Here is a 14640-nt window from a genome sequence, read left to right on the forward strand (position 1 = left end):
AGAGACTAAAAAGAGAGGGAAAGAAAGGTAAGAGAGATACTAAGGAAGTGAGAAAGAGAGAGAGACTGAGAAACAGAGACAAATATACTGGGAATCTAATGAACAAGTGAGAATTATATACTACCATTTATCAACAAAACACGTATGGACAACTAATCGACGTAAATAAATCTCCCACAAAAAAAGATTCATCAAAATATTGTAGAACCTTATAAAGAATAAATAAATAAAACAAATAAAATAAACAATATCGAATAAAGTATAAGATATTAATTTACTTCTAGGCTTAAAAAATAAATAAATACTGTAAATAAATAAATAAAATAACAAATAAATACTGTAAATAAATAAATAAAATAAATAAATAAAAGTGAATCATTCCTACTATTTGGGTCGCAGGAGTGTTACTGGGGTCAGCTCTACTGTATGTCCTGTTCTGTTATCTCCTGACCAGAGACTTACAGACAGACACGTGCTTGGGGATACACGGTGATAAGTTTATACGTCAACATTATGGAAGGAAATAATAACAATGGAATTTTTTAACCAGTTTTTCAGTGCGTCTTTATTTATTGATATTAAAATAAATGAGCAAACAACATACACAAGCCATAGCAGACAGTGAGTCACGACACCATACAGTAACCTCACGACACTATACAGTGACTCACGACACCATACAGTAACTCACGACACCATACAGTGACTCACGACACCATACAGTAACTCACGACACTCATACAGTGACTCACGACACATACAGTGACTCACGACACCATACAGTGACTCATAAACCATACAGTGAGTCATGGCACCATACAGTGACTCATACCATATAGCGATTCATGACACTATACGGTGACTCGTGACACCATACCGTAACACGGCACCATACAATGAGTCATGGCACAATACAATAACACTTGGCACCATACAATGAGTCATGACACTATACGGTGACTCGTGGCACCATACAATGACTCACGATACCACACAATGACTCAGGTGACTCAGAGACGTAAAAGTCATTATGAGATAATCACCATACAATGACTTAGTGCACAATACAACCACCATATGATGACTGGGTGACGCTTAAGTTACAATATAATTTCTTTATAATGAGTGACGTCACATTCAACGTGCAAACTGAGTGACGTAATAATGACCATCAATCATCATACAACGAGTTACTTGAATTAAGATTATTTATCAACACGTAATCAATGATGAACAAGTGATGTCATCGTACCGCCACCGTAAATTATACTACTGTATACAATGATCATAAAGTCAGTGTATAATGATTGGCGACGTCACTATTCAGTATCCTTGTAACGTCACTATAAATACTTGGACATCATCATATAGTGACCAGATGACATAACAATGATCTGAATGACATCATAACACACTACCACAGGTGTAAAAAATCACCATTACAAATATTTTTAGTGACTTCACCAAATACAATATCCCGAAGAAGTCAGTTACCATTACAATTATCCAGTGACATCAACTCCAATATACAGTGAGGTGGTGGACTTCACTGTATACTCACCTGGTCAGCATCCCACAAAATACTCTGCCTAAATCAACAGGTTAATTAAGGTGCAGGTAAACAGCTCGTAAAAACTACACTCAGAAGTTATTGTTGACGATCATTGAGATATATATTATACATTCTCATACTTTACAACGTGGGGGGAGGGAGTGTGGGGGGAGGGGAGTGTGGGGGTTGGGGAGGGGAGGGGGAGGTGGGGAGGGAGGTGGGGAAGAGGAGGGAGGGGAGGGAGTGGGGGTGGGAGGGAGTGGGTGGGGGAGGTGGGGGAATGTGGGAGGGGAGGTGGGGAAGGGGTGGGGGAGTGGGGAGGGAGGTGGGGGGAGGAGAGGGGAAGTGGGGGGTTGGGGAGGGAGGGGGTGGGGGAGGTGGGGGGCTAGAGGGGAGGGGGGGAATGTGAGGGAGTGGGGAGTGTGGGGAAGAGGAGGGAGGGAGGGAGGGGGGGGGAGGGGTGGGGGGGGAAGTGGGGAGTGGGGAATGGGAGGGAGTGGGGAGGGAGGGAAGTGGGGAGTGTGAGGGAGTGTGGGGAGTGGGGGAAGAGGGAGGGGAGGTGAGGGAGTGTGGGGGAGGTGGGGAGGGAAGTGTGGGGAGTGGGGGGAAGTGGGGAGGGAGAGTGGGGAGGGAGGGAGGTGGGGAGTGTGGGGGTTGGGGAAGTGTGGGGAGGTGGAGGGAGTGGGGAAGAGAGGAGGGAGGTGGGGGTGGAGGGGAGTGGGGAGGTGGGGAAGTGGGGAATGTGAGGGGGAAGTGTGGGGAGTGGGGGAATGTGAGGGAGGGGGGGGAATGTGAGGGAGGTGGGGAGGGAGGGGGGTGGGGAGGGGTTGTGAGGGAGGGGGAATGGGGGAGGTGGGGAATGTGAGTGAGTGTGGGGAAAGGGGGGAGGGAGTGGGGAGGGGGGAATGTGGGAGGAAGTGGGGGAAGGTGGGGGGTTGGGGAGGGATTGAAGTGTGGGGGTTGTGAGGGAGGGGAAATGGGGGGAGGATGGAGGTGGGGGGAATGTGAGGGAGGGAGTGTGGGGAAGTGTGGGGGTTTGAGGGAGGTGGGAAGTGTGGGGGAGTGGGGGAATGTGAGGGAGGTGGGGAAGTGTGGGGGGAGGGAGGGGAGGTGGGGGAGGTCAGGGGAGTGTGGGGAGTGTCAGGGAGTGGGGGAAGAGGAGGAGAGGGGGAGAGAGGAGGGAGAAGGTGAGGAAGTGGAGTTGAGAGGGAGGTACAGTGATGGCGAGGAAGAGAGAGAGAGAGAGAGAGAGAGAGAGAGAGAGAGAGAGAGAGAGTGTGTGTGTGTGTGTGTGTGTGTGTGTGTGTGTGTGTGTGTGTGTGTGTGTGCAAGGAGAGAAAGCTGGGGAGGGCGTTAAGAGGAGGAGGAGAAAAGAGAGAGTTGGAGAGGAGAGAGAGGGAGAGAGGAAGAGGGAGGGAGAGGGAGAGGGAGAGGGAGGGGGAGAGGGAGAGGGACAATATATCACTGGGTTAAATTTACCAAATATAAACACAACGAAGCAACACTAAATATGACTTATGTACAATACTGGGGGCAAGAGAGGGCAGGAAAGGGCAAGAGAGGGCAGGGGAGGGCAGGAGAGGGCAGGGGAGGGCAAGAGAGGGCAGGGGAAGGCAAGAGAGGGCAGGAGAGGGCAAGAGAGGGAAGGAGAGGCAGGAGAGGGCAGGAGAGGCCTGAAGGAGAAAGAACAGGCGAGTGGGGAAAGGAGGGAAGAAGAGAGAATTAAAAGGAGAGGGAGGAGAGAAGAGAAATGGGAGTAGGGAAAGAGGACAGAAGAAGGAGAGAGAGAGAGAGAGAGAGAGAGAGAGAGAGAGAGAGAGAGAGAGAGAGAGAGAGAGAGAGAGGGAAATGAAGGGGAGAAAAGACAATGAAATGCTAGGGGAGAGGAGAGGAAAGGAAAAGAGGAGAGGTCATTGAATGGGAGAGGAGGTGACGTAAGTGGGGAGGATATAGGAAAGGAGATTGGGAGGAAGAAGAGATGATGGGATGGGAGGAGGAGATGGGAGAGGAGAAGGAGAGGAAATGAGTTTAAGGTGCAGGGGGGAGGAGAAATGCTCGAGGGTGGGGAGAGAGGAGTCGATCTGGGTAGTAGATGGTGCGGAAAGGTGGCAGGAAAGGGGCGGAGAGTCGAGACGAGGAGGAGCAAGAGGAGGAAGACGCGGAAGTAGAGGAAGAAGAAGAGGAAGAGGAGGAGGAGGAGGAGGACGAAGCCATGTGGGGGGATTCTGGCTGAGTTATAGCGGTGGGGCGAATCTGGTCGAGGTTAGGGACGAGGGGTGGGCGAAGGAGGGTGAGAGAGGGGGGCGAAGGAGGGTGAGAGAGGGGGGGCGAAGGAGGGCGAGAAGGTGAGAGGAGGGGGGAGGAGGAGAGTGAGGTAAGCGAGACCTGTAAAGATCACACAACCTTGGCTGTCGTGACTACAAGGCATCACCGAGTCTGTGTCAGCCGCCACCTCCCCTTTGCTGCTGACATTTGTTGGACAATGAATCACGTCAGCAGCAGCAGCACAAGGTCTCACAACAGCTGCTGCTGCTGCTCCCTGATGGAACTGAGAAACACAGCCAGCCAACCAGTGCCACCTTGGGTATACTGTCCATTTTCTCTTAATTGCGGCCGTATTCATAAGCGACAGTTGGGAGTCGATAATGAGCACTGGGAGGCGTGGGTGGTGAGGTGGGGTGTCCTTCACTACTAGATACACACACACTCACGTACACACTCTCACTCTCTCCCTCACACGTGCATTCACACTCGGAGCTGTCACCACCATTGTACACAGTAATGGTCCCTCATGCTGCTGCTGCCAAGCCGTCGATGCTGTTGCTGCCATTGGTCGCTGTTTCAGTTGCTGGTTTAATGGCTTTGAATGCTGAACGTGTATCTGTACGATCAATATCATCTCAGTATCATCACGTTAAACGTCTTATGCCTGACATCACCTGTTAACACACCACATCACATATTGTGTCACTGTCGTAAGCGGATATCACTTACTGAGGAAGTATCTTGTACTTACATCATCTTAATCACTTGCCACATCAAATAAGTTTTTTATGCAATATCACTTCAGTGTCGGCAATTTTTACTCGAAATGCAGGTGAATATTTGTACCAGGAGTCACCTTGGAGGTTCACAGTTGACATGACACCAGGAATTTCTCGTCTCATTAAACACACTATTAACATTTCCTGTACACAAGAAGCTACAAAAGCAGTACAGTATCGTGCCACCTTTGAACCTATAAAATGACTCCTACAGAAGAACTACACTGACTGACCTTATAAAATATAGCGTTTAATATTTCCCCTTTTTTTTCATAATCAATGACAGATTTACGAACAACATTATCCAATTCATTCTTAACTACGCCAGAGATATTAACACTAAATCATTGTATTAAAATGAGAACAAAAGTCACCCATCACATAAATATTGACATAATGATACAGCAAAATAAAGATTAAAGATAGATAATATTACAAAGAGAAAAATAGTGACCAAAAGTGATATTGCAAGACAAATGTTAGACTATAAGCACAGGTTTTACTCAATTGTCCTCGCGTAATATTTACCACCGCAACACACAAAAACTTTACTTACATTCACCCAACTTCACTTTTTCTTCAGGATTTCAATAAATTCAACTTCTGTAACCCTGGAAATATCATTCACTGTGTTCTTAAGTTTCAGTTTGTATTCTCAAGTGGTACATTTCAAGTTACATTAGTCAAGTAGCACTCTCAGTATTGCACTCCTAGGTTCTATATTTTCAAGTCTCATTAGCAGGTTACACTCTCAGGTCGCCGGGGCAGACATACATTTGGCACTGTATATAGTTTTAGTCAGGTGTGGTGGGGATGGTAAGGGGGGGGGGACACACCTGAAACGAGAGAATAATTGGTTAGTCTAATAATATTACTGAAAGAGAGACAGAGAGACAAATAGACAGACATATAAAGATAGAGACAGAGACAAAGAAAGACAGTCAGACAGACAGACGTAATCATTTCATCTTACCTGAGTGGGTGACGACTCCTCTCCTAATTAATGAGAGTCAAGGTGAGGGGGAAGGAGGGGGAGGGGGTAGCAGGAGAGATGAGGGGGCGGGTGTTACCTCAGCAACCCCACCGCCACACCTAGCAACACTACCCACACCTGTACACTCACTACACCCGCCGCCACACCTGCAATAATACAACAAAACATTAGTCCGTGAAATAACATGTTCCATCACCACACGTAATTACCCATTAGAACTACCCAACGAACCCATTACAACTACCCAACCCACCCATTACAACTACCCAACCCACCCATTACAACTACCCAACCCACCCATTACAACTACCCAACCCACCCATTACAACTACCCAACCAAACCCATTACAACTACCCAACCAAACCCATTACAACTACCCAGCCCACCCTACAACCACCCAAACCCATTACAACTACCCAAACCCATTACATACCCAACCCACCCATTACAACTACCCAAACACCCATTACAATTACCCAACCAAACCCATTACAACACCCAACCAAACCCATTACACCACCCAACCCACCCATTACAACTACCCAACCAAACCCATTACACTACCCAACCAAACCCAGTACAATTACCCAACCAAACCCATTACAACTACCCAACCAAACCCATTACAACTACCCAACCCACCCATTACAACTCACCAGTCAACATACTCTGACTCTCAAGGGGGTCACGGCGACGGTTAAGATGGGCGCGGGCGTAGATGGTATTCTCTCGGTAGTAGACGGCGGCGATGGTGGCGGTGCAGCGGAGTTTGAGGTGTCCATTACGTAGGTGACTTGGCCGGGCGCGGAAATGGAGACCTAGGATAGAGGATTCCAGACCCTCTCCGTTGGGCACCGGGGCGTAGTCCACTAGGGATGAGCTGTCCGCCTGTATGTGTGTGAGGAAGAAGAGGGGGAGGGGGAGGAGGGGAGGAGGTAGGAGGAGGGGGGAGAAGAAGACGGATTAACTTTCAAACTCTGGGTGGTTTTTTTTTTTGAGGTATTGCTGCCATGACGAACAAGTGATAAAGCCCTGGAATACAACAGTACCCAGTGAATGTTTGTGTGTGTGTGTGTGTGTGTGTGTGTGTGTGTGTGGTAGTGATTTTTGTATGTATTTTCGTTGTGTGTGTGTGGTAGTGTTTTTTGGTATGTATTTCGTGTGTGTGTGTGTGTGTGTGTGTGTGTGTGTATGTGTGTACATTTGTAAATCAACACATACCCATATTTGTATTATATGTTAAAAAGACTTTGTACATTCGGACCTGCTTTCTTTGATACGTTCATATCCTGGCACTGCTCTGCGTCAACAGTGTGTGTGTTTGTATAGGCTGAGGTGGGCCAGTTTACTCTTTGTCCAACTTGGTCAAAATTGGGTTGACTGGCAGAGGGCGCCACTGTCTGGTAACACCTGGGCTCCCACTCCCTCTCCTACACCCTCTTTCATTAATCTCCAACACCGTTTACTTCTCTCCTCCCTTCACCACCCCTCACTTTATTCCCCCGTTTGTTCCCTCGTCTTTCCTTTCTCATATGTCAATTCTATATCTCTCTCTATATATACAGTATTTCACTCCTACCTCCACCTCGGTCATGTCTGCCTCGCGCTGTTGTCGTTCAGGTTTCATTTTTGTCAACTCATCTTCTGCTTTTGTTTAATATGATGTAATAAATGACTCTGAAGGAATAACAATTGGTCTTTTTATTCCTGATATTTTACTAGATAAGAACTGCTTTCTCCACCTCTCTCTCTTTTTCTCTGTCTTCTTCTGCATTATCCATCCTTCCCTCCCTCCATTCTTCCCTTCGTTTCTCCTACTCAACGCGACAGCTCCCTCTCATCTCTTCCAGAACCTCAAGAGATAGAACAAGAGGAAAATTCCCCACCTTAAGATTACATCGCTTCTCACCGGTGATTATGAAGTTTGAGCTGGTCTTAATAACACCTCCTCCTCTCGCCCAACTTGCCAGACAAAAGTTCCCCCGGACGGCGCCCTGATGAAGCTCTTCCCGCAGCCTATGACTCACTCTATAGCGCAAGTTGGTGACATCCATCCATACACTGTTGGCTGATGATGCTCTGAGTGAACCCCGGCAGGAGGAGGAGGGGGGGGGGACTACTGAAGGTGACCAACGCCTCCTTCCCTTAGGTCGTGGTGTTTAGGCGTTTTGACGCAAAGAAAGTCTCATGACCCGAAGAACTAAGTTATTCATCATCCACCACTACGGAAACCTTGGGGATATATTTTAATATTACTCGTGTGTTGTGCCGTGAGTCACATGTTAACCCGGGCTGTAGAATGAAAAATGAATATCCTGGTCTGGTTACCTAAAATATCAATATAATCAAAGACTTTAAGTGAAACATTCAAAGCCCAGGACGAAGATCAAGGGGAATTTTATAAATACTTATGATCTGGAAAGCTAAGAGATTGATCACTAAGGAAGAATAATATTATAGAGGTTTCTTCAGTATACTGTCACGTGGTCACAGTGTTCTTATAATAATATGCACCTTACCTGTACTAATAGTAGTTAAGGTATTCAGCGCACCATCAAGGTATACGGTATCGATCCCTATGATCACCAAAGTGTACCGTATTCGTAGCTTTGATCGTAGGACGCACCCAAGGGAGGACGGGGGGCACAGGGGCTGCCTTTGTCTCTCCCTTATTAAATATTTGGGTACACCACCGTTTCGACCCACTGATTATAACCTACCTCTCTCCCTCTAAGTGTATAGGTCGTGGGGTACGTACCTGCTTGTCGTTGATGTACCACATGAGGCCAGCGGCAGGCCTGGAGGGTGAGGAGGTACAGTTGACTTGTACCACATCCCCGGCGTGGTAACTTGCATGGAAGCCAGAGATGTGCGGGTCACTCTCCGGGATGTCTGAGGAGACACAGTGACGCATGTTGGGGTAATAATAATAATAATAATAATAATAATAATAATAATAATAATAATAATAATAATAATAATAATAATAATAATAATAATAATAATAATAATAATAATAATAATAATAATAATAATAAATAATAATAATAATAATAATAATAATAATAATAATAATAATAATAATAATAATAATAATAAATAATAATAATAATAAATAAATAAATAATAATAATAATAATAATAAATAAATCATAAATAATAATAATAATAATAATAATAATAAATAAATAAATAATAATAATAATAATAATAAATAAATCATAAATAATAATAATAATAATAAATAAATAAATAATAATATAATTCACAATGTAATAACCAAACCCCATCAAAATTAAATATGTTTTGCTGATAAATAAACTGCCGATTTCATTTCACACCCGTCAGTCATACAGTGGAAAATATTACCCCCAAAAAAGTTAGGCTGTGTGAACCAAAATAAGCTTGAGAGTGCCTATACAACCTGTACATCATCAACCATATTAATACCTGGCTGTTAAAAATAAATCACCTGTGGTCTAGTTAATAAGGAGGATTATGTTAATGTGTTGATAATTATATATACAGAATATATATATATATATATTTTATTTTATTTTTTAAGGGGGGTAAAAATAATCATGGCGGCTGGTGGGATGATTAGGATGATGAGGTCAGGTTCTGGTGGGTGGAGAGAGAGGAGAGAGAGAGAGAGAGAGACCTGCCGTCAGCTAGTATGGTGTTTAAGGCTCCCTCCTCCCTCCCTCCCTCCCTCCCCCTCCCCAAGGATAACATAAACACAGTCTTTATTCCCTGGAGGCAATCACAGTCCTGGCCTAAACAGTGTTCAGGTGGACAGGAGAACAGGGAAGGTATAAATCAACAAACCACAACTGAAACTAAACTGCGTAAACGAGAAGAAGAAAGTGAAGACAGGTAGACAGACAGGCAGACAGACAGACAGACAGACAGGCAGACAGAGAGAGACAGACAGACAGGCACGAGAGAGAGAGAGACAGACAGGCAGACAGGCAGACAGACAGACAGGCAGGCAGACAGAGAGACACAGCAGACAGGCAGACAGACAGACAGGCAGGCAGACAGAGAGAGACACAGACAGACAGGCAGACAGGCAGACAGACAGACAGGCAGGCAGACAGAGAGAGACACAGACAGACAGGCAGACAGGCAGACAGACAGACAGGCAGGCAGACAGAGAGAGACACAGACAGACAGGCAGACAGGCAGACAGACAGACAGGCAGGCAAAAGACAGACAGAACAAAGATATTCCTATCAATATGGCATAGATTTAAGTCCTAAAATTAATAAAAAAAGAACTAATCAGAAATATCATTCCAAAGTCAATACGGAATTAATAATAGCCTTAAAAACAAAAATAAAATAAGAGTTAAAATGCTTAATTGACTCAGGTAGTAATTAAAACAACTCTTAGTTAAAACCTTTACTAATTAACAACAGGTGTGGATATAACAAGGACACACACACACACACACACACACACACACACACACACACACACACACACACACACACACACACACACACACACACACACACACACACACACTTAGCAGCCATTCATCAAGTGTGAGTAATGTGAGAAGATCTTGTTGTCGTATACATAACCAGGTAAGGAGGACACCTGGGCTGACTTACGCCTCTGTTAATGGTCTATAAATTCCTTGGGAGGTGTGGCGGGGTGGGTGGAGGAGGGAGGGTGAGGGTGTGGGGGGTAGGTGGGGGGTGTGTGGGTGAGGGGGAGGTGAGGGGGGGTGTGAGGAGGAATTTACTGCCCACCCACTGAGTATACAAAATATTCTTTCAGTTTAGAGGTTAGTGAGTGAGTGAGTGAGTGAGTGAGTCGTCGTCCTCATTGAATACTTAAGTAAAAAAAAATGAGTCAAATGAGGAATCGATGATACGAAACTTAGTAATGAATAAACTACGAGTATATTGATTTCCTTAATTATTCACTTAAACGATGAATAAGTTGGTGAATTAGTGAATACAAACACCGCAGGTAGGGACAGTGTTCACACCATTACCTGGCCTCTCTCTCTCTCTCTCTCACAAACACCGCAGGTAGGGACAGTGTTCACACCATTACCTGGCCGCGTCACCTGAGGATCAGTGAAGGGGATTTCCCCGCCACCACTAATATAGACAGCAGGGAAAGACTCTCGCCCTCCCTCCCCCTGGCCGCTGGGGGTCTGGTCGCCTGGCAATTACTGTATATCCCTAAGAAGTGTTGCTTTAAGGTGTGTAATAACCATTCTGTTGTTGTTTTTATCACCTGAGACGAAAAATTAATTGCAGGTGTAGTTGTTTGGAGTGAGCCGGATGAGTTCGAACGGTAAACGGGAAACAGAGACGGTGTGTTGTGTGTGTGTGTGTGTGTGTGTGTGTGAGTCAATATCACTCAACAACTACATTAAAACACACAGAAAAAAGAACACCCATTCAGTTTGTCTTTCAGTTTTCAGAAAGATCCTTCAAATGGTAAAAAAATGTCCATTGAATGTGTTAGTGACGCCTATGATAATCTTGGCGACAAATTCATAAAAGAAAGAAGAGCAGATGTGAAGCTGTTTGTCCAAGAGTATGAGTCAACGGTAAGAGGATCAATCAGTAGTAAAGCCAAGGGGTCGTGTTATAAATCTGAGGACAAAGTCGCAGGCTCCGTGTGTGTGTGTGTGTGTGTGTGTGTGTGTGTGTGTGTGTGTGTGTGTGTGTGTGTGTGTGTGTGTGTGCGTGCGTGTGTGTGTGTGTGTGTGCGTGCGTGTGTGTGTGTGTGGTGTGTGTGTGTGTGTGTGTGTGGTGTGTGTGTGTGTGTGTGTGTGTGTGTGTGTGTGTGTGTGTGTGTGTGTGTGTGTGTGTGTGTGTGTGTGTGTGTGTGTGTGTGTGTGTGTGTGTGTGTGTGTGCGTGTGTGTGTGTGTGTGTGTGTGTGTGTGTGTGTGTGTGTGTGTGTGTGTGTGTGTGTGTGTGTGTGTGTGTGTGTGTGTGTGTGTGTGTGTGAAGGAACATTTAAGAACTCTGGGATCATTGATTATTTGACAGTATAAGATAAGTTGTCGTCCTTGTCGTGAGTAACTAACCTAACTCTACTCTAACCTAACCTAACTAACCTAACCTAAGCAGCAATACCACCGCCAAGAGAGAGAGAGGCCTTTGAAGTCTGAAGGGAGAGACTTAATAAGGTGGACTGCATTACCCTCAACTCTCTCTCAAGTGGGCTGTTAATTCTTCCCAGATATAGGAGTGATATTCTACATGGACGAAAAGCGATTGACTTTTAGATGGACGAATAGGGTAATTCATGGACGAAAGCTTGATTCTATATGGAAAAGCGATTCTATATGGACGATTGATTGATTGACTTTTTAGTTGGACGAATAGGGTAATTCACATGGACGAAAAGCTGTTCTATATGGACAACGATTCTACATGGACGTAAATCTTGATTCTACATGGACGTAAAGCGATTCTACATGGACAAAGCTTGATTCTACATGGACGAAAAGTTCTACAGGGACGAAAAGCTTGATTCTACATGGACGAATCACCCTACGTAGGCTATAGTCGGAATAGTTGCTAGTAGTTGCTGACGAAAACAATCTTTAACATCTGAAGAGTATTATCGCATGGAGGCGACATCTATACTAGCAAGAAGGATAAAGACATCGTACTTTAATTGTGTTTATTGTTATACTTTAGAGTGAGTGTCGTTACTCATTATACACACACACACACACACACACACAGAGGTCTGACTGGTTGGTAAGGGGCAGCTGTTACCTTCCGCCCTGCCATTCGGTTCTATAGTTTTGACTGGCTCAGAAACATATAACTCCTGGCAAACCAAATAAAGACCCAAGTTGGCCTTTCAAACTTGTGGTGACGGAGAGTTGGTCCTGGTGGTGAAAAGCGCACGTATGAATCTTCCGGTCTTTTAGTTATTGACAGAGACCTCCTTGGTGTAAAACATCTGACAGAAAGCTCGTTGGAATGAAGTTAGTGCCTTACGGGTTGCTGGAATTTAAATGTTTTTTTGGGGGGGTTTAGTTTTTATCTTCAAGGCCCATGGTGTAAAATTTATGGCTGAAGGGGTTGCTGGTATAAAACCTGACAGAGACCCTTGGTGTAAGATAAATGGGAGAGTTTGCAGGCAGATATATGCAGAGACCTGTTGTATACAAGACAATAATGGAAGGACCACTGACAGATGAAGTTTGTTTTCTAAAGATCCTTGCTGTAAAATTCATGGTTAAAAGCTTTTGTGTCAAGAATAACGCCATACTGTATAAAATTTATGTAACTAGTGTTAGTAAGACTCATTACGGCATTTAAGTCAGACAGAGACCTCGGGGATAAAATTAATAGTCAAGGGTTGCTGGTAATTTTCTCTTATACTCTGGTATAATCCCATCATCTATAATCTAGCAATAGCGCTCAACACAATGGGGGTGACGGTGAGGGGGCGCAGGGTCTTGTCTTAGTAGTAGTGATGATAACGTTGGAGGTGGTAGCATTTCTGAACTTAAGTAGCATTAACAGACTCACTACTGACCAGGAGTTGCATATATTCCCCAAATAAATAGACAAAACAATCCAAGAAATCCTTCACAAAAGTACAAGTGTAAACATTAGATACGATAACTTTACAACTCTTAGACGGCAAGACGGATAATCAATTAGTTGCTGACACCTCCAACTCATAAACGACAGACGGATAATCAATTGAGTTGTAATACCTCCAACTCATAGACGACAAGACGGATAATCAATTAGTTGCTTGACACCTCCAACTCATAGACGGCAAGACGGATAATCAATTATTTGCTTAATACCTCCAACTCATAGACGGCAAGACGGATAATCAATTAGTTGCTTAATACCTCCAGACAGACAATTCCAACGTAAGGAAATAATAACTATAAACAAATAAAAATAAAGATAAGAAGATAAATAGAGGTAATAAATGTATATAACAGATAAGAAGTGAGAGCAAGAGATGTGTTAAAATAACTCACGGACAACAAGCAGCTCCCGCCCGGAGTCAGTGTGGAAAGATGGCGACTCGCTGACACTTCACACTTGTACTTCCCCGACGGTGACACTTCCTTCAACGTCTTTCCTGTCGCTGCTTTGCCCATCTGTAAGGAGAATGTAGTCTTATAGATTACCCTAACCAAACGAGTATACAAACTAAATTGGAAACCACACGTCAGTGAAGTTGTCAATCCTCCAGTTTCCGTCTCCACCTCCTCCGCCGACTCAAGTCCCTCGGAGTTCCTGCACTGACTCCCTCAGTGTTTACACAACATTCATACTTCCCAAGCTCACCTATGCCTCCCCCTGGTCTTCCTCCTAAATGCCACACAACGTAAACACCTAGAAAAAGTGCAAAAGAGGGCATGCAAGATTATTCTCTCCCTTCCTACTCCACATATCAAGAAGCGCTCAACACACTGACCCTTTCGACTCTCACTGACCATCACCACGACCTCATCTGCAAATTTGGTAAGAAGCTTCTACACCATCCCCGACACCGGCTCCTACTACCACCTGAGATCCCTTGTCCGAGAATTGCTGTTCGACACCACAACAGCATCCAGCCCATACGTGCACGAACTGATCGCTATAAGAACAGCCCAGTCCCAACCATTGTAAAAATTATCAATAACTTGTAATAAATCAGTGTATTCCTCCCCAGTAAACACTGCTCCTACACTGTCACTATGTTGAAATGAACTGTAGTTTGAGCTTTTCCCATCTAAGTTATTATATGTCTTATTTGTGTCACTTATGTTACTTGTATATTATTTGTAATTCTAACCCATTCCCAAATATGTAACTGTATATTTTCAGCCTTCTGGCTGCAAGCTCTTAATAAACCGTTAATTATTATTATTATTATTATTATTATTATTATTATTATAGTGTGTAGGGAATGATGGTGAGGAGACAGTGAGAGAGGTAGGGAATGATGGTGAAGATAGTGACAGTGAGAGAAGTGTGAGGGAATGATGGTGAGGATAAGTGACAGTGACGAAGCAGTGAATACTGATGGTGAAGTTAGTGACAG

The 14640-nt window shown here is 44.5% G+C and overlaps 1 protein-coding gene across 1 annotated transcript; it reads right to left on the reverse strand.

Moving 5' to 3' along the window:
- Positions 1 to 3363: 3363 nt before the first annotated feature.
- LOC121864110 lies at positions 3364 to 13597 on the reverse strand. The gene is made up of 5 exons (XM_042363024.1): positions 13586 to 13597; positions 8350 to 8483; positions 6248 to 6479; positions 5570 to 5736; positions 3364 to 5432 (listed from the first exon to the last, which is right to left on the reverse strand). The coding sequence occupies exons 2-4, from the start codon at positions 8371 to 8373 to the stop codon at positions 5663 to 5665; spliced, it is 330 nt and encodes a 109-aa protein (XP_042218958.1). The 5' UTR covers positions 8374 to 8483; positions 13586 to 13597; the 3' UTR covers positions 3364 to 5432; positions 5570 to 5662.
- Between the last annotated feature and the right edge of the window lie 1043 nt (positions 13598 to 14640).

The sequence above is a fragment of the Homarus americanus genome, unplaced genomic scaffold (genome assembly GCF_018991925.1).
Source record: "Homarus americanus isolate GMGI-L3 unplaced genomic scaffold, GMGI_Hamer_2.0 scaffold26351, whole genome shotgun sequence".
Taxonomy (NCBI): Eukaryota; Metazoa; Arthropoda; class Malacostraca; order Decapoda; family Nephropidae; genus Homarus; species Homarus americanus.